Genomic DNA, 18055 nt, shown 5'->3' with positions numbered 1-18055 from the left:
GAATTTTCCAAGGCCAGTTCTCTACAAGAAGGCATAATAAGAGGGGGGGGGGGGGGGGGTCCATGACAAAGTAAATAATTTCAAATAATGGGGAGATCACATTTTTAGCTTTTTAGAGAGCAACCACTGAGGAAGTTCAGACAGAAAACAGAGAAGAGTATTTCATTTCAAAGTGATGTGGTCTCTTCCTTTTTTTGATTTCTGAAGAGCAGACAGATGAGACGCTGAGCTAAATGAACAGCGTGTAGTCCCAAATGATGAGGGAACATGGTTTTGTGCAGCGTGGTGGCTCTGCTGCTTTAACCACTAATGTCAGCTGTTCCAACAACTGCTGATGAAAAGTCACACTGAACATCAGATTAGCTGTCCATGTTCGCCGAGCTGTTTAACAGTTATACAGTTGTACAGCCAGATTGAGATCTGAAACATATGTTGCTGACCTGGACCCTGTCCTCTAATGGTCACTTCAGCCTTGATGTCAAGGCAGGTGATGGAGGGGGGAGAAGAGAAAAAAAAAAAAAAAAAAAAAAAAAAAAAACCAACTTCAATGGATGGTAAATTAGCTGTTGGTTTATTGAGCAGATTTCTTCACTTTACTGCTCTTTTTCTTATGTTCAAATGCAAATCAAATAATCCGTAACAACTCAAAGTATTTACATTACAAAGTGTATCAATCAGATAATGTTTTTTTTATCTTTTATTATGTGTTAGCATTATTACAGCTGCTGTCACAGTGCAAGTAAAGTCCGTATTTTATCTGAAACAAAAAGGAAAGCTGTTGTTAATATTTTTAAATATTTTCAGCCTGTCACCTATGACGAGCCAAATTGGTCTTCATTTTTAAAATATCTAAATATGAAGTCTTTGTAATATACTAACAAACCAAACAACCCTGCTTCACTTGGAATCTCATAATACTGTAAAAGTGAAGGTAGACTGCGGGGCTGAAAATTGATGTGATTGTTAAGAAATCTGTGTGAAAATGTTTCTACTTCTCATTTGATTTACCACCACAGTAACACATTTATGTTCTCAGTCGCTCATAGGGCCAGCACACGTGCCGCACACTGCGAAGTGTATGACAATCAGAACAGGAGCTCACAAACTGACATAATAGTGGGTTGCCAGTGGGCTCAAATCTGCATTTTTATGAACCCCAGCAGGTATCACAGTATCCTGCAGCAATTTGTTCACTAACGGTTAGCTAAGACGACACTTAACTGAGTCAGCGCCCTCAGATTCACGTTTCAGCTCACTGCACCTGGATAGGCCATGCTCCTCTCCAGCCGCCTCAGGGATTCTCCTATCAATGTGTGGATCTCATCATCTAGTCGACGTTGGCCATCTAGAGTTAGGTGCCAGAAACACGACTTCCTCTTCCCATCCCTGCCCAGCTGGCTGCAGGTTTTGCGGAAGCTGGTGTTGAAGCACAGGTTGTGTCGGATGGTGTTTTTCCAGCCATCCGGGGCCGTCTGAAAGAAGGGGAAGTGCTCTCTGGGAAATATGAGTTAAAACCTCCAAAATTCAAAAGGTCACGGTGCAACTTTTTGATCCAATCCATCTATACCATTGAAATTGACGTACAGACCCTCTTGAATGCTGTCAAATTATTCAACTGACATGTGCATAATCTCTTGGGATTGGAGCAATGACCATCACATAAAACTGTTGAAGATGTTTAACAAACCAACCTGATGAAGTTGTAAATTTGTTGGACTTTAAGGCTCCCAACATGGCTGCTCTTAAGCGCCAAGGCTATGAGGATGCAGTAATTCACTGGCGGACGAGGCCAGCATCCTGGCTTCAGGGCCTTATTGTCCTGGAGGGAGGGCATTTCCAGAAAAGCTCAAAGAAATCCATATAGTTGCCTCACTTTAGCTTAAACGTATATAGGATCTTTAAATCAAACCCCCCCCGCCTCACCCTGGTTTTGGTTTTCCTCCCTTTGCGGCTGTTCCTCGCCGTGCTACATGACACATCTTTATTCTTGGTCTAACAGTCAAGTAAAAAGAAAACATTCAGGCTCAATCCATGCATCCATCCATATAATTACCCTCTGTATTTCCACTTTCAGCCCACCAGTGGGCTGTAAGTGTCAACAAAAGGACAAGAAAGTGGGGCAAGTATCAACCCCATCAATTCATAACCAAGAGGTTTGTCAGCTGCCATTTTACAGCGAGGGGTAGCTCTGGCTTCTCCCCACTTTAGGGTCTATTTTCCTCTAAATGAGACCATCACCCAAATATTGATTAATTATTAGTCATTAGGAGATATCACTAAACTTCAATTTAATAAACATTTCCATGCAAAACTAACCAAGCTTAGATTTAAATAAATATGAACCACTGTAGATTTATAAAAATAAATAAATAAAAATCTTTCAGACAGCACATCAAGGCTGGTTACACAGTCGACACCATGTATTTGAACGTATACGTCACCATGTTCTCCAGGTGGTGAAGTCCCTCCTGGAGAGGGTCATCAACGTGGAGCTCCGCTGGCGTCGGCAGGGTTGTTTGGATGTCTTCAGCAGGTTCACAGAGACCCTGCAGATCTGCGGGGTTTGCTCCGTACTGGATTGGGCAGACGATGTTAGGATTCACCATCAGCCACAGGTTTGGCTTCACGAAGGTGTCTGACACACAGAACAAGGCACACATCTGACGTGCAACAAGGTTCAGTCAGCACAAATTATGGTGAACTCCAACAGCAAAAACTATTTCACGCAGGCTCCATGATCATTCTGAGTAGATATCAATGTTTGTCTTTTATCTGTAAAAAATGATTTGGGACTGGAAATTCAGCTGCTTTGTAATCTCTCAACCTCCTAGGTCTTCTATTATCAGGCTTTTAAATACATACAAAAGAAGATAGTTTTCTATATTTCTACACCGATCTACATTGGCCTCTTCTTCCCATTTTTTTATATTGCAATGTCATCATTTTATTTTTCTTATTGCAAAGCAGATTTTGAGATACTTTAGTGTTCCCTCCATCCAACCTAAATTCCAGAAACTGGGACTAACATAAATATACACACCACCTTGACACCTTCACATTTTCACTGCAGACAAAAACACAACCACAGGTTGCAGCATCCCATGTTCGACTGGTTACACTCAAAAAAAAAAAAAAGTTTTAAACCCAAAGCCACGAAGTTCATTATGCACTAAAAGGATTTCAATTGACAAGAGGCTGATGCAGCTTCAGCAGATTGAACCACAGAGAGAAGAATGAAGTGAAAAGCTCACTTTCACTTCACTGAAAAACTTGGGAGTCCTTCCCTCAGCTCACCTGAGGTTTTATCATAGAAAGTGAATTCGTCTTTTCTTCTTGAGGCTCTTGCAGGAGGCCTCTGGACCACATACTGATCGTTCAGCTTGTCATCTGCAACCAGATACAGACAGAGAAATATAAACATCACGCAATGTCAAGCAGCACATTTTGGACTTCTGTAAAATCGAATGTGTATAATGCAGATTTTGGATCACCCGGTGTTTAAAAAAAAAACAAACAAACAAACAAACCAACAAGATGGTCACCGTGGTAAAACTGGTCAGTGGTTGTTGCCAGCTTCAGCTCCTTGTCCATGTCCCAGTCTGTTAGGCCTACAGTGCAGTGCAGGTCAAAGAGCTGAGCTGAGGTTTTCAGCTGGAAGGTCATGTCTGGATGTGTTTCATGAGTCCGTCCCTCCCAGATCGACAGCAGCTTTGTGAAGATCTGCAGGTTTCCTCCAGTCCACTTCTGTAGCAGCTGGAGCTCAACAGCCTGATTAGACTTAATCAGACCTGAAGTGAGTCCAGCCTGCGGTGATTCACTTATCCTGGAGTTACTACTTTTGAATACTTGTTTATCCATTAAACAACAATATAAAAACAATTATAAAGAAGTTGAAGGGACTGAAACTTACGTTGAGCCTAAAACACAGAAACCTGTCAGAATCCCACATCTGCTAACTGAGACGCCACAAATCCAGAAAACTATGGTGACACTGATACTCCTTGACTACTGAAGAAACAAAGTCTTTAAACGATGATTACACTTCTACCTGTTCTACTGTGCAACCAGACTGGATGAAAACAAAAGGTTAAGAAGAAGCAGGATTATATTTTAAAGTCTATAGGAAAATGACCCTACTTCTTCAATTTATTAGCTCAGTAGACATTTTCCTAATGAGTTTATGGGCTCTATTTCTTTTCCTTCTTTAAATATACTTTCCAGTAGAATGAATTCCTATTTAAATCCTTTTGAGTCTTTTACATTTCTCTATACATCTATTAGTGCAGTTGAGTCTGTTTATTTATTTTAATCACATTCACAATACACATTTCACAAGTAAGAAACAGACAAAAACAGAAATAAATCAGTCTTTACAATATGAGAAATCAAAAATCATATAGTCATCTTTAAATATGTATATACCTTTTTATCATTAACATTACATCTGCCATATACTTGACATTTATCCTCACGTTCATTTACAGAAACTTCGCACAAGAACAGGGACAGTGAAGACTTTAGTGCTCCTGTTCAGCTCTTTGTCCTTTTAATATCCAACGACAATTAGCTAAGACAGAAAATCAGATGGGGCTCACAGATTTCTCTTGTTAGGTTTAGGGGATATCCACAATGACCGGACATGCTGAAAAAACCAAGAACTAAAATGAAATACAGGTCATATAGAACTTGATACTGTAGCAGGAATGTTTGTATTTAAGCATTGATATGAGGTTGTAGACAATTATTCTAAAACCTAAAGTTCACTAGGGAAGACAGTTCAGCTATTCATTGTGCCTGAACATCCAGATGATCTTCAACAGGTGGTTGAAGATAATTTAGTAAATGCAAATTTTTACTCTCGTTTATTTTAGCAATGGTTGTGTCTGGTGGCCAAGACGTGCCACCCAAAACAAACACATAGCTTCATAAAGTTTAGACAGTCAGAGGTAAGTGTTTGAAAGTCAAATAAGATGTGTCCTTTACCCACCCACCTCTTCTGGACGCAGCTCACATGATTCCTGTCAACTTAACATTGCTTCAGTTGATAATTTGTTTTACCTTTTAAGTCACAATAAGCCAGACTTGCATTTGTTGTTGTACAGCAACAAATGCAGGTGTCTAAAACAAATTTACAGCTACGAGTGAAGAACGGAGAAAATTTCACATCAAACCACCAAGAACCTTTCACACTTAGCCGTGACTTGAGACATAAGACGGAAAGAAATGATGATGGGTAGAAGAGGAGAGAGATGTGAGACAGTAAGAGTAGGCTTAAAAGATAGGAATGTAGTTGTCAATTTTGGCGCGGTGCCGCTGGGCAATGCACTCGGCGATCCAGACAATGTTCCTGCACTCCTGCTCCTTCAGTTTGACATAAGCGTAGAAAACACTGAAGTGGAACTGGTTGAGGAAGGCCAGCTTGTTCAACTTCACCTAAAATATAGAGAGAAAGTAGTGTTGGTTTACAAACACCACAAAGACTACATTGAAAAGACACATTATTAATGCATAGGGCTGCACATTTATCGCAAATACAATTATCTGCCAATGAACCTGCACCCACCAACTGCTATGTACACACACAGTGTCAAATCTCAATGAGGTGTACAGACAACAGATTTTCCTTTTGGTTTGTTTAAACTGGCTTCGATCCCTCCACCTCCAGAACTGTTGTCTAGACGTGCAACCATCCCCCTGATCCTGCTCAAAACTGGCTGCTAAATTTATCATAATTAACAATCCATTTACTATAATAAAAACTGCTCCTCCTTCCTTCCTTCCATGATATTTATTCACTTATTCTGCTGTACTATATTATATTTGACTTTTCCCTGTAATCCTGGGTTAGTCATTGACCTCAATGGACAATCATTCTTGTGAAGATCTGGACTTTAAGGGACAAGTGGGGATTGCAGGTGGGTTGGGGTGTGTAATGGGTGGGGGAGGGATAAGAGGATGTGGGATTTTTCATACCTGCATGTGAAAGTTGCAGCGACATTATGTTTCTGTATTCTATAACCATTATAAGATGTAAACTAATGTATGCTGTTTAATGAAAAAAAAAAAAATCTATAAAAAACTGCTACTGGCTATCCACTCCCCCCTGCTGTTTTTGGTGGGAATTATTGGGTCTATTTCAAAGAGAAAGTCTCGACAATTTCTGAGAAAGAAACAGACCTGATCCAGTGACCAGTGTTAAATGACCTAACTTCCACACTCTAATTCATGGCCCTTTAAACAATATCCCCTGCAACTCTAAGAGGCAACACAAACAAGTTAAATCTGCAATATTAAACCTTCAGTCAGAAAACATTCTCAGCTTGTTTGTATAATGTTTGTCTGAAGATGTGCATCACCTCGTGCTCAAAGAAACGATCCTCCAGTGTTTTATCTCCTGGGTTGCTGCCAGCGCCTTCAAACAGCAGCTTGTACTCCTGATGACAGCAGTAAGCAGACATAAATAAAGGCTGTTAGCTGGAATGATTAACTACACACTAAACTCAGTAAAACAGCAACTTAAAACTTAAATGAAAACCCTATTGATTAGGAATGCACTGAAATGAAAATTCTTGGCCGAAACTGAAAACACAGAAAGAAACGATTATGTGAATTATTAGAACCATAGCATTTATGGCTACGATCTGTACCAACTTCACTAAAATCAAGGCACTGCAAAAAATCTATTACAAAAGTAGGAAAATCTTTGTTTAGCACTGACATTACAACAATGCACAATATAAATTAAAATTCTAAATAAAATGTTTCACTTGACCCCACTCATGTGCACATTAAATAATGATGTACAGGCTTATAACTGACTGGCCTGTAAAACTGATAGCTGTAATATCTGATGCTAGAAGCTCATGGATGTGAGTTGCAACAACATTAAACAGCTCAGGTAGCACACGTCTGAGAAATGTCGTCTGCTTGGCATAGCATAACGGGGCTCAGTGTGATCTATCAGCCTACGAAATCCCACATCTTCCGCGACAGAGAACGGCTGATCAACAAAGGCAATGAATTCCATATTTTTTGTGTTATGCCCTTTGCCTTGGCAGAATCACTGGAAAACTTTCTTGCCTTTTCAAAAACATCCGCCACAGACGGAGTGGGTGTGCTCGGTGTCAGTTTCCTTTTCTGTGTTGCATTCTTTTCGGCTTTTGGACAAATTTTCGGTGCATCCCTACTACAGACTTTCTACAGACACTTGGCCAGATTGGCCTTTCCTGGATAAAAATCACAGAGACTGCATAAGCCATAACTTAATGTTAACATGTCTTTACTGTTTAACCGCTGATTTAGTGTCTTCAGACGTTTGGACTTACAGGATAGAAGTCAGCAACAGCCTTGACCTGCTCGTAGTCATCTGCCCGGGCCAGCTGAGCAAGACCTTCTGGGTAAAGCTTGCCACAGTGGGGGAACAGCTTTGCACGATCCTCCTTGGACAGTTCTGTGCCAAAGGAGTTGATGGTGATAATGAAGGCTCTCCTGTCGGCCTCAAACTGCAACAGAGACAGAAGCATCAGTCCAGGAGTAATGCTGCCACAGAGCTGCCACTTTAACATGCACAATTTTAAGCTCATTTCTACACATTGAAATCAATCAACTATGCCTATTTCTTTTACGCTGCTATGTTTATGTACCAAAAACTACAAATCAGACGTGCACATGTATGATTGTGTTTACCTGCAAAATCAAAACAGACTTACCTCCAGAATAGGACACATGGTGTCTGCTGTGGTTCCTCCAAGGTTGGAACAGAACTTATAGAAAGCTTCCAGATAAGCCTAAGATGTCATACCATAAATTTCCTTTTAGGGAATAGTGGATACATTATACTAGTAACACTATTTTTGTTTTGTATATTTCACCTTATATCACAAATTAAAATAAACACAAGCACAAAATCAGGATATTTTTATAAAGAAATGCTTTTAAATGTCACTACATATCAACTTAAATATAGATCTAAATCTTACTGTATACATTCTGACAACGTAATAATATCTTATTTCATGGCATTAAAGTAGAAATTTCTTTGTCTGCTTCAGTTTCAGTTCTACATTATTTTAGTTCATGCAGTCCTTTATTCAGTACAGCCCCCTAAAAATACTTGTATACTTTACCTTGTAAAGTGTGTTACGGATGATTTCAATGTTCATCTCATCCAAATCCTGCTCAGATATACAGTCTTGGAAGAAGGCAGCTGAGAAGACAATGGAACTTAATGATAATTTATTTGGTCTATTGCACCATCTGTTGTTCATCACAAGAAATTACTTTTCAGTTTTGATTTAGAATTCAGGTTTACATATTTGGGCACTTACCCAGTGGTGTGTCTACCAAGATTGCATTGTATAATTCTGCAGGGGTCTGGGCGATATTTACTGCCTCCATCTGCTCGAAGCTGCCCAGTGGATGACACTTTGGCACCAGCTCAGAGATGGCACGCTGGTGCAGGGTGCCTGTGATCAGCAGGATGACGTTGTCGATCATGTAACTATACCTGAAATTGCACAGAGGAGGGACCAGTGGAGATACACAAGATCACAAGATATCCTACTACACTGAAGCTCTATTAAAGTGTTGACAAATAAGGAAATAATGGAGGAAGACAGTGGTCAGTCAGTCAAGTCAGTTTTTTTTTTAGGATTTTGCAGCTCCCACAGCATGTGTGTATGGTGTACTTCCTATGACAGGAAAACCTAAGATTTTGTCACCTCACAGGAAGGAAGCTCTAGTTCCAACCCCTGGGGCTAGGGCTTTATGCCCCCACATGTTCCCTCCAAGGATTCCAGCTTCCTCCCCGCTATATGTAATCTTTGTGATTGACTGGTGACCTGTCCAGAGCGTGTGTGTGTGTGTGTGTGTGCACGCGCACGCATATATATACATATACAAATACAGATAGGCAACCTCTGAAAACTTGTAGTTCTGCTTTGCCACCAACAGTGGTGGGTAAGAGAAATTGCACATGGTAAATTACATGTAGACTGCATTAATATCGTGGCTCTCAAGTCTAATTGATCCCTCGAAATATTTAACTTGCTATATTATACATTTTTTTTAAGGAATGGCAGGAACAATCTAATTTAATCTAAATGTGTAGTCGGGTTTCTTTATTATTTGCTTGTTTTAAAGATCTTGCAGTCCTTCCTGTGTGACATCCCTTAATAATTCACATTGTGGATGATGATCGAAAATAATATTTCCACTGCATTACACCTGCTGGTTTGAATATTTTACAGACTTACGTGATGAAGTCCATGAAGCTGGCCAGTGGCTCATATGACTGGTTCCTCATGTGGCGAAACTCCACCACCATTTTCTCCTTCAGCTTGTCATCAATAACAGACACGGTGAGAGGAGACGCCTCATTTGCCAGGAAGCTGCCATAGTCTGTGCTCTGCAGGTGGAGCTTCAGATCTGCAGGGGAGATGATTGGATAGAAAAATTACTGAATTTTAAAAGACTGTGTTGGTTGATATGTGGTGTTGACTTAACAAACAAATGCATGAAATGCTGTTCTGCTTTTATGTCAAGGGGTATTAACAAAATCAGATCAACCTCTGCGTAAAAGTGAGAGTCACCGCGTTGGCAAAGTGTATATTCCCATATAATAATGCAGTAGTGAAATTTACAACTACTGGTGGAAAATCGCTAGTTATATATTGATTGAAGTATCTAATATATTGAATTGGATTTGTTTGGATGTTGTTATTGTTTGAGGTGCAATAACAACTGCAGTCAATTTTTCGTCTATATTTTTCAGTTGTATTATTGTTGTGTGACATTGAAGGCCTCCCATGGGAATCTTTTCACAAAAATGCTAACACTTGATATTAAAGTCGTTTCACTCTTCAGCACAGATGCTGTAGAGATTATTGGAAAAGATAAACAAATTTCAAAGTATTGTGAGATACAGCTGTATAATTATCCACAGACTAAAATACTCCTGAAATACAGCTTTTAGCCCAATTTCAGCTAAACAGTTTCATTTCCTGTAAAAATCCCTTATTGACCAATAAACTTCACATCACCTCACAAATCTGACTTAGCTTCAGGAAGCGTAATGCTAGCTAGGTAAGATGCTGAGAAAAAAAATATACTGATGACACTTTTCCTCAAATCCGAAGAAATTGTTGCAAGGCCTAATAAGTAATACTGCAGGTCGACAATATAGTATAGTTGTATAATACGATTATAAGCGACACTATCGCTGACATTTAACTGAGCTAACAGCTTGCTATAGTTAAGGAACTGACAGCTAACAAGCTAGCTAGCTACCTAGTTAGCTTTAAGCCTTTAGCTACCATCTGTCTCGACTCACCTTCCAGGGTCTCACACTGGACCAGGTTTAGATAATCCGCCTGGGACAGTATTCCAGCCTTAAAGCCCCTGACCAGCCCCTCCAGGTAGCCGTTGTCGACGTTAAAATACAGCTCGGAAAAAGGCATCCTGTCTGGCCGTCGGCTCCGTCTCTGTCCGTGTGTCCGGTTAGCATTAGCATCAGCTGACTGCGGCACGTGACCGTCACCTGATCAGTCATCTGCCTCTGCCGACCGTGCGCGTGTACGTGCGTATGCGTGTGTTTACGGAAGTAGGTGTGTGTGTCGAAGAAATTACAGAAAAATATGGAAACTCTTTCAACATTCATAAGTTCTTCCAACTATGAGCAGTATTAGCTTATTTTGCAACTGAACTATTAGTTTTTCGTTGTTGTATTTTTTTTTCTTTTTTTTCATAAACATATTGACAAATAATAATATAAATACATTAGAGCCAAGTGAAGTAGGTTTACTTTAGTAATTCCCCACACAAATACGTACATTGCACTCAGGAGAACATGAGATCACACTGACCACTGATCAGCAAAATTTAACCATGCCATCAACCATGTAACAAAATGTGTCTCTAACATGAATCAGCCTTTTAGCTGTATTGCATCATTCGTGTCAAGGTCAAATTTGACGCCATGGAAATTACAAAGAAAACATTCCTTACAGATCTACAATCATACTAATTATTAATTTGATGTTGCACCACTTGTCAAATTAATACATTGTACAAATTGAACATAGCCACTCCCCAGTATTGTAAGTAGTCTCTTACATTGTATTCTGCTCTGGGTAGTCAGTACACATTGTTTTTGATCCTTGTTGGCTGCTGTTTAATTTGATGAGTCAGAAACAAAGCTGCGGCTATTGATGAGGAACACAACAGGCTTTCCAAGGAGGTCTGTTGGGAAGCGAATTGGATCACTTAAGGTCAGAAGTTGATGGGCAATTTTTTTCCCTTTTTCACCTGAAGAATAAATGAAACTGGGTTTGTTTTTTCCGCACTAAAAAAAGATTGTGGGCTCGGTTCTCGGCCTGGAGCCTTTCTGTGTGGAGTTTGCATGTTCTCCCCGTGCCCAGGTGGGTTTCCTCTGGGTACTCCGGTTTCCTCCCACCATACAAAGACAACATGTTTGGGTTAACTGGTGACTCTAAATTATCTGTAGCTCTGAGTGTGAGTGGTTGTTGCTCTCTGTCTGTCTCTGTGTGTTGGCCCTGTGATGGACTGCCTACCTGTCCAGGGTGTACCCCCCCGCCCTCACCCAGTGTGAGCTGGGATTGGCTGAGACCCGGAAACGGATAAGGTAGAAGATCAATGAATGAATGTTTGAGATATGTAAAGCCGCAGTATTTTTTTTGTTTTTCTGGCAACAGTTCACGATTCATTATTTTTTAGAGGAAAATAAAACAAGGACAGTTGTTAAATCATTTTTATATGTGACAACTTCTGAACGTGGCAAATGTTGTGCATGTGTGTATGAATAGTGGCAGTAACTGTATTGGCTGACTCATGACTTGCATTTATCTGTGGTTGTTTGTATATCTCTGTAAGGGCCATTGAATTTTCAAAGAAAAAGTTATATGCGTACACTTGCTGAGTGATTGTTCAAACACTTTAAAAATTTACGACTATAAGCTCTTGTGCAATAACAGAATGTACAGACAGGGAAACAAAAGAATACTGTACAGGTGATGAGTTATTTTAAAAGGCACACCTTTTTTTTTTATTTTACCTGGGCATCATTGTTTCCTTCATTATTTTGTCCAAATTTTAAGCTACAGTTCACGTTTATTATTTATGCTAAAAGACAATTGTTTTATTTATCATTATCATTATTTTGTGGTTTATATTTATTAAGTTTGAGAGGACTTGTTAAGCCAGTTTAAGGGAATGTGAAACTGTTAGTTTCATTGACGGAAGCACCAAAAACAGAAAAAGAACCTAAAGTAAGAGTTTTGGTCCACAGCTACTGGGAGGTACTATTCAATCAGTGCTGATTTTTGGATATATTTTTATTCACTTATTGGACACCCTGCGACCTGACCCCAGATAAGCGGATGAAGATGGATGGATGGATATTGGACAAAAGCTGCTGCAGTAAAATGAAATCGTCTTGCGTTACTTGGTGGGATATACACATTATTAGGGTGGTGGACATAATGTTATGGCTCTTCATCCTATTGTTATTTTATATAAAATATTGTTATAATATGATCATATTGCATCTCACGATATTTATTTAACTTTTTTTTTCTGACTTTCTAGCACGCTGAACATCTGTTTGAAACTCTTGTCCCGCTGTGGATTTTGAAATCATTCAGTCACAAATCAGAATATGTCACTTTTCAGAATATAGTAGAGCAAACCTGAAACAGAGATACCATTTCATTGTCGCTTTAGCTGCTATGTTTTACACCTAACCTTTATGTAATCAATCACAAATGACTAGTTACATTTTTGAAATGCTTTGTGTAATTCCTCTGATCTCAGTGTGACAAGGCCTGGGTGGTTTGGATAACCTCTTTCTATTATAGTTGCAAAACACTTGAACCGGTTGATCGCTTGTCTCTTTGCCTTAAAATTTTATATTGAAATTCAAAAATAAATAAATTGCGAGTTAAACTAATGGAGCAATAGAACGAAACTTTGAATGATAAACATGTATTTGATGGGGTAGCATTGCCTGTGTCACTTCTTTACATGTCTGTACTACAAAGCACCGTGACTATAGCATGTCAAATATGTTCCCCCGGCTTCCCGTGCAGTTCTGCCACATTCCCTTGGTTTGTTTTGTTACAAGAATCAAGCTTAAACGTTAATTATCTTGTCAGTCATCTTCATTAGTCAGATGCTCAAGTCTTTAAAAAACTGGCAGCTTTGTGTTCATGAATATTTTGGTAAATAAAAAATGCTGACATATTACGTAAGCGTGCCATATTACAGTAATGAGTGTAGTTGCTGCTCTTGTACCTTTTGTTAGACAAGCAGCCCTGAATGTGCTGACTCCTTTGTGTTGCACACAAGCAGAACATATTTCCTGATGAACCAGTTGGGATAAATTTTGATTGTTGAAGGGCTTAGGGTCACTGACGATTAAACCTTGTGTGTTTTGTTGAATGAACACTGAGGCTAATGGCAGATAGCATTTGGAAAGTCTGGCCTAACCCTAACCCTAACCCCTAACTAACAAGTGATACTGTAAGACACACAAATCTAATCCTGTATCTCTGACAAATCCACACAGACAAAGGAACATCACCTCAACTAAATCTCACAACTAAACCCACCCAATCAGTCTTACATCCATCCATCCTCTACTGCTTTTCTGTTTCCAGGTTGCGGGGGATGCTGGAGTCAATCCCAGCTCACCCTGGGCGAGGGCGGGGTACGACCTGAACAGGTCGCCAGTCCATTGCAGGGCCAACACGCGGAGACATACCTACGGACAATTTAGAGTCACCAGTTAACCTAAACATGATCTCTTTGGACGGTGGGAGGAAACCCACATAGACACAGGGAGAACATGCAAACATGCACAGAAAGGCCCCAGGCGCTAACCACTACGTTGTGGTGCTGTCTTTTCAGTCTAATCACCACAATATTACTATCAAACTGCTTATTTATCCTTTATTCCCTTAGTCCAACCAAGGTTTCAAGAAAGCTTAAAACTACTCCTCCTAAGATCAAATTGCATCCATCTCTGTGGTAAATTTTCTTTTTATTGACAACTCAGGTCAGGGCAGAAACTGGAAAAAATTCTATGAGCCCATAGAAGTTCACTGTAGAGGATTTGCAGGATGTTCTCTCTGAAAGAGCTTCATTCAGTTGGGCGTGACAGGAGCAGCCAATAAAAGGGTCATCCAATCTGCCAGTGAGGGCACAGAAAAAGCCACTAGGTATCTTTGGTTGAAGAGAGCTGATCTGTGGATAGCTGCTGGGACGCAAGCTGGGGCCTGAACAACCCTGGCTGGGTCGGCTGGGTCGGCTGGGTCAGCTGGGCGAGGGAGGATGTTGTGAGACCCGAAACACCTTATGACCCCAGGTCACAACACTGATGTGTCCCAGGGCATCCTGGAGATGTTTCTTGAATACTACAGGAGTGGTGCTTTTGAAACTCATCTGTTGACATCTTATTTAGGTGTAATTGTATTGCAATTTTAAGGTGTGGTAGGTGATGGGCTTGTTGCTTGCCATAAAAAGCACAAATGAAATGTTGGCTCCACATCAACAGCAATATTTGGATATACTGGAAGGCAGAGTCAGACACTACCTAGAGGGCAAACTAACTACTGTGAGTTTCAACACCAGTCTGTTTCAAGTGTCAGGACTCATTGAATCACATGTTTACGTTGAGGTATGATGACAACAGAGAGGGGAGAGTCTGGCCAACATCTCTCAGTTTACTGGCTATGGTTAAAGGCAGCATGGCAACATAGAAATGGATATAGGATGAATGAATGGTTACGGTTAAAAAGACACAATTCATGCCTGAACTGCACATCATTTTGCATTACTAGATTCTAATTACTAGGGCAAAAATTGTGCAAAAGAAGAATAATATCGACAATGAGCATTTTCAATAGAAAATCTCTGTGACTACCGCAAATTGCTTAAGCGCTGCTTTTTTAAAATTCTCTGGCTAAAGGATGTTGAAAGGGATTTAATTGAAAACTGAAGTGGACTTTTTGCATCCTGCTCTGTAGTGTGTGGAAGCTGTCTTTTAGCCTTTATAGGTATTTCAATATCTATGATTTTCTATAATGTGTCACAATATTTTGCTAACAGTAGGATAACTGCAATCACAACTGATATTACATTACTGTGGTTCAGTGTTACGCTTCCTCCCTCTGTCTAAAGGCGTGTGGAAATCGCTACTTAACGACGTGTTACCTAATTCAGAGACTGCATTAGAAGGTTGATTGCCTAACGACAGTGTGACTAAGCTGTACCATTTCACAGGGACTGAGCAATGCGTCCTTTTTCTTGTCATCCTATCGTGAGATTTAGGAAAGCCTGAAAATTCCACTTTTAAATTTCTTAAATTCTAATCTTAAATCTGATATGTGACATAGTTTATATGTGAGCTGTGAAATTGACTAGCAGATGAATGAAACAAGAGGAAAAATGTTGATATCTCAAACATTACAAGAGTCACACGACTGAAACAGCTTTTCCACACGACATGACTGCCACATGTAAAATCAGCTGATGCATCATGGCAGACATTTTGATCAAAATTTTCCATTTTCCATTTCTACTTCATTACATTTCATTTCTTGGTGCAATAAGTAACTTTTTTACTTCTCAATGCAGGAAACTTAACCTCATCCCTTTTTCTATTGCTCCCACTTTGAAGCCTGATCGTTATTAATAATATGTGATAATAACAAGAAATTGATTTACCTTTTTCTCTTGTAAATTTATGCAACAGAACCTTTTTCCTCTGCTATGTATTATCTCATGGCCCCTCAGATTTGTCTAATGACCCTTTAAAAATGAAGTTAGCAGAAAGAAGGATCCACCACTCGTCGAATGTTATTTATACTGAGAAATGGAGAAAAGTTATTTGGCAAATATATGTTATTACGCAGCATTCTATTTTGGGTTATGGATGTTAAAAAAAAAAAAATACATTCTGTTTCATTTTAAATTTTCTCATCAGATCTTGTGGAAGTCTGAACGTTTTATCTCTCTAAATAAATCTATTCAATTTAAAAGTTAAATGATATTGTTATATTACTAGACGATAACAGCACTATTCAGATTGGGGCAGAGGGAGAGAAAATGTGTTTTCAGCCGAAGATAAAAGTAGGAGTTTTGCAGTGAGTAAGGAAACAAAAAACAGGAATGCACCGTGTTTGATGGAGGTCCCCCTTCACAACAGCCTTTTCTTCGTCTCTGCATCTGACAATGAGTGCAACTTCATCATCAGAGCCCTCCTCAGCTCCCACAAATCCAGCTGCATTCGCTTTATGTAGAGGAACCAGCAACATCGAGATTATATCATTTATGAAGTGAAGCATATCATTGCTCCATAAACCCCACTTTTGCCTGACTGTCTTAAGTTTGTTTTGTTTTTTTTTTTGTGCTTTGATCCAGCTCTGCATCAAACAAAACTCATTGGCCAATTTAGATCACCGCCTCTCACCTTTCTGAAGGGCTGTGACGCTGGGACTCGCAGAGTCAAGGCTAGTCGCTGAAGATCTGAGGATCTACTGAGGTCAATCAATCATCTGAGATTTCATTTTTATTTTTTATTATATATTTGAGTTTCAGCTATCAATTGTAGGTGATGGTGTTACTGATGTAGCTCACAGAATCAAGAAGCACTGATTTATTTTGATTGTTGGCAAAAAAAAAAATATTTATCACTAAATTTGCTTTCATTTCTATATTCTAAATGATATTTTTTCAATAAAATTAACAAAATTAATTTTGTGTGATTTTTTTTTTTTTTTTTTTTGGTTTGTTTGTTTGTTTGTTTGTTTGTTTGTTTCAGATGTAGAGTGCAATTTAGTTCATGGCTTCCAGCATCTAGCTGTCTGACTTCACTGACTCAAGTTTCAGAAAATAAAGACAAATGGCTTTAAACAAGCGTTAAAGAGAGAGATCACTGAGGGTGCATCTGTAAATAAAAATGGTGTGTGTGTGTGTGTGTGAATATATGCTCGATGTATGGGGGGGAGAAAGAGAGAGAGGTGCTCAGTACATCCCCCGGCAGTCATTCAGTCCATTATTTCTGCAAGACATGTCTGAGGACTGACTTGCTGGTTAGTTTAATTTGGCTTCATTGCTAAGTACATGGGAGTGTCATCTGCATGGTAATGGAAGTTGATACTGTTCAGTTAGTGTGTCTTATGACACTAAACTTTGTTCCTCCCTCGAGGACCCTTCCCAAACACTACTGATACTACAGATGCTGTGTTTCCTTATAACATTGGCTGTTGGCCTATTTATCACAAAACACCAACTCCTTACATCTAAATAATTGGAAAACGGTGAAGGATTGAATGTATATTATTGAATGGAGTCAGAGTAAAAACTGCTCAGAGTGTCCCCTGTGTCCTCCGTTCAAGCTGTTAAAAATGAGGAAATGCATCATGGGGAACTCAGACATCTTGGACACAGTAGTGACAACACTGACAACACTCTATAGTCAATTTTGCTCCATGACAATAAACATTTGTGATAAGCTTAATAAAACTGGCTTGACTGCTTGACTTGGGAGTTCTGGTTTTGTCTTCCTGTTCATAATGAGCAGAGCAACATCACAGAGCTGCTGGCTTCATTACAGACTCCCACCCGGATGGTCTCTCACACTGAGAGCCAGCAAAGACAGATATTGGTCTTTCCGATACTGCAGTAACCTTTGTGACACATTGCTGCCTTGTTCTTCAGCGTTCTGCTCCATCACACATACACAAATTTCATTCCCTCTGTGAATATGTCCTCATCATCTGTGGCCTGTAGAAAAAAACAAACAAAAAAAAACCAAAAACTACTTTGTCTTTAATTATTCTAGCCGTAATATATGTATGCTGGCATGTATAAGAACAGAAACAGGGTTGCCTATCAACATTCAACTAAAGGGCCACAAAACAAAGAGTTCCATTTGCTGATTTAGACCAAACCTGGTATCACACCGGAGTCAATTTTATCCAAGTTAGAAAGATCTCTTCAAAGTAACCATTTTGTGAAGGAGAGGAGTGCATATTTT

At 39.5% G+C, this 18055-nt stretch overlaps 2 protein-coding genes across 2 annotated transcripts; both read right to left on the bottom strand.

The window, feature by feature from the left end:
- Positions 1 to 1247: 1247 nt before the first annotated feature.
- On the bottom strand, positions 1248 to 3663 carry foxr1 (forkhead box R1). Its single transcript, XM_029498529.1, has 6 exons — positions 3543 to 3663; positions 3295 to 3387; positions 2442 to 2635; positions 2080 to 2086; positions 1692 to 1845; positions 1248 to 1494 (listed from the first exon to the last, which is right to left on the bottom strand). Exons 1-6 carry the CDS (start codon positions 3661 to 3663, stop codon positions 1248 to 1250), a joined length of 816 nt encoding a protein of 271 aa, XP_029354389.1.
- A 618-nt stretch (positions 3664 to 4281) lies between these two features.
- On the bottom strand, positions 4282 to 10512 carry LOC115041037 (V-type proton ATPase subunit d 1). The gene is made up of 8 exons (XM_029498297.1): positions 10331 to 10512; positions 9255 to 9426; positions 8328 to 8506; positions 8127 to 8206; positions 7710 to 7787; positions 7326 to 7502; positions 6357 to 6434; positions 4282 to 5433 (listed from the first exon to the last, which is right to left on the bottom strand). Exons 1-8 carry the CDS (start codon positions 10455 to 10457, stop codon positions 5272 to 5274), a joined length of 1053 nt encoding a protein of 350 aa, XP_029354157.1. The 5' UTR covers positions 10458 to 10512; the 3' UTR covers positions 4282 to 5271.
- Between the last annotated feature and the right edge of the window lie 7543 nt (positions 10513 to 18055).

The sequence above is a fragment of the Echeneis naucrates genome, chromosome 3, assembly GCF_900963305.1.
Source record: "Echeneis naucrates chromosome 3, fEcheNa1.1, whole genome shotgun sequence".
Taxonomy (NCBI): Eukaryota; Metazoa; Chordata; class Actinopteri; order Carangiformes; family Echeneidae; genus Echeneis; species Echeneis naucrates.
The sequence above is the reverse complement of the archived record's forward strand: the minus strand, read 5'-3'. Positions and strand labels throughout refer to the sequence as shown.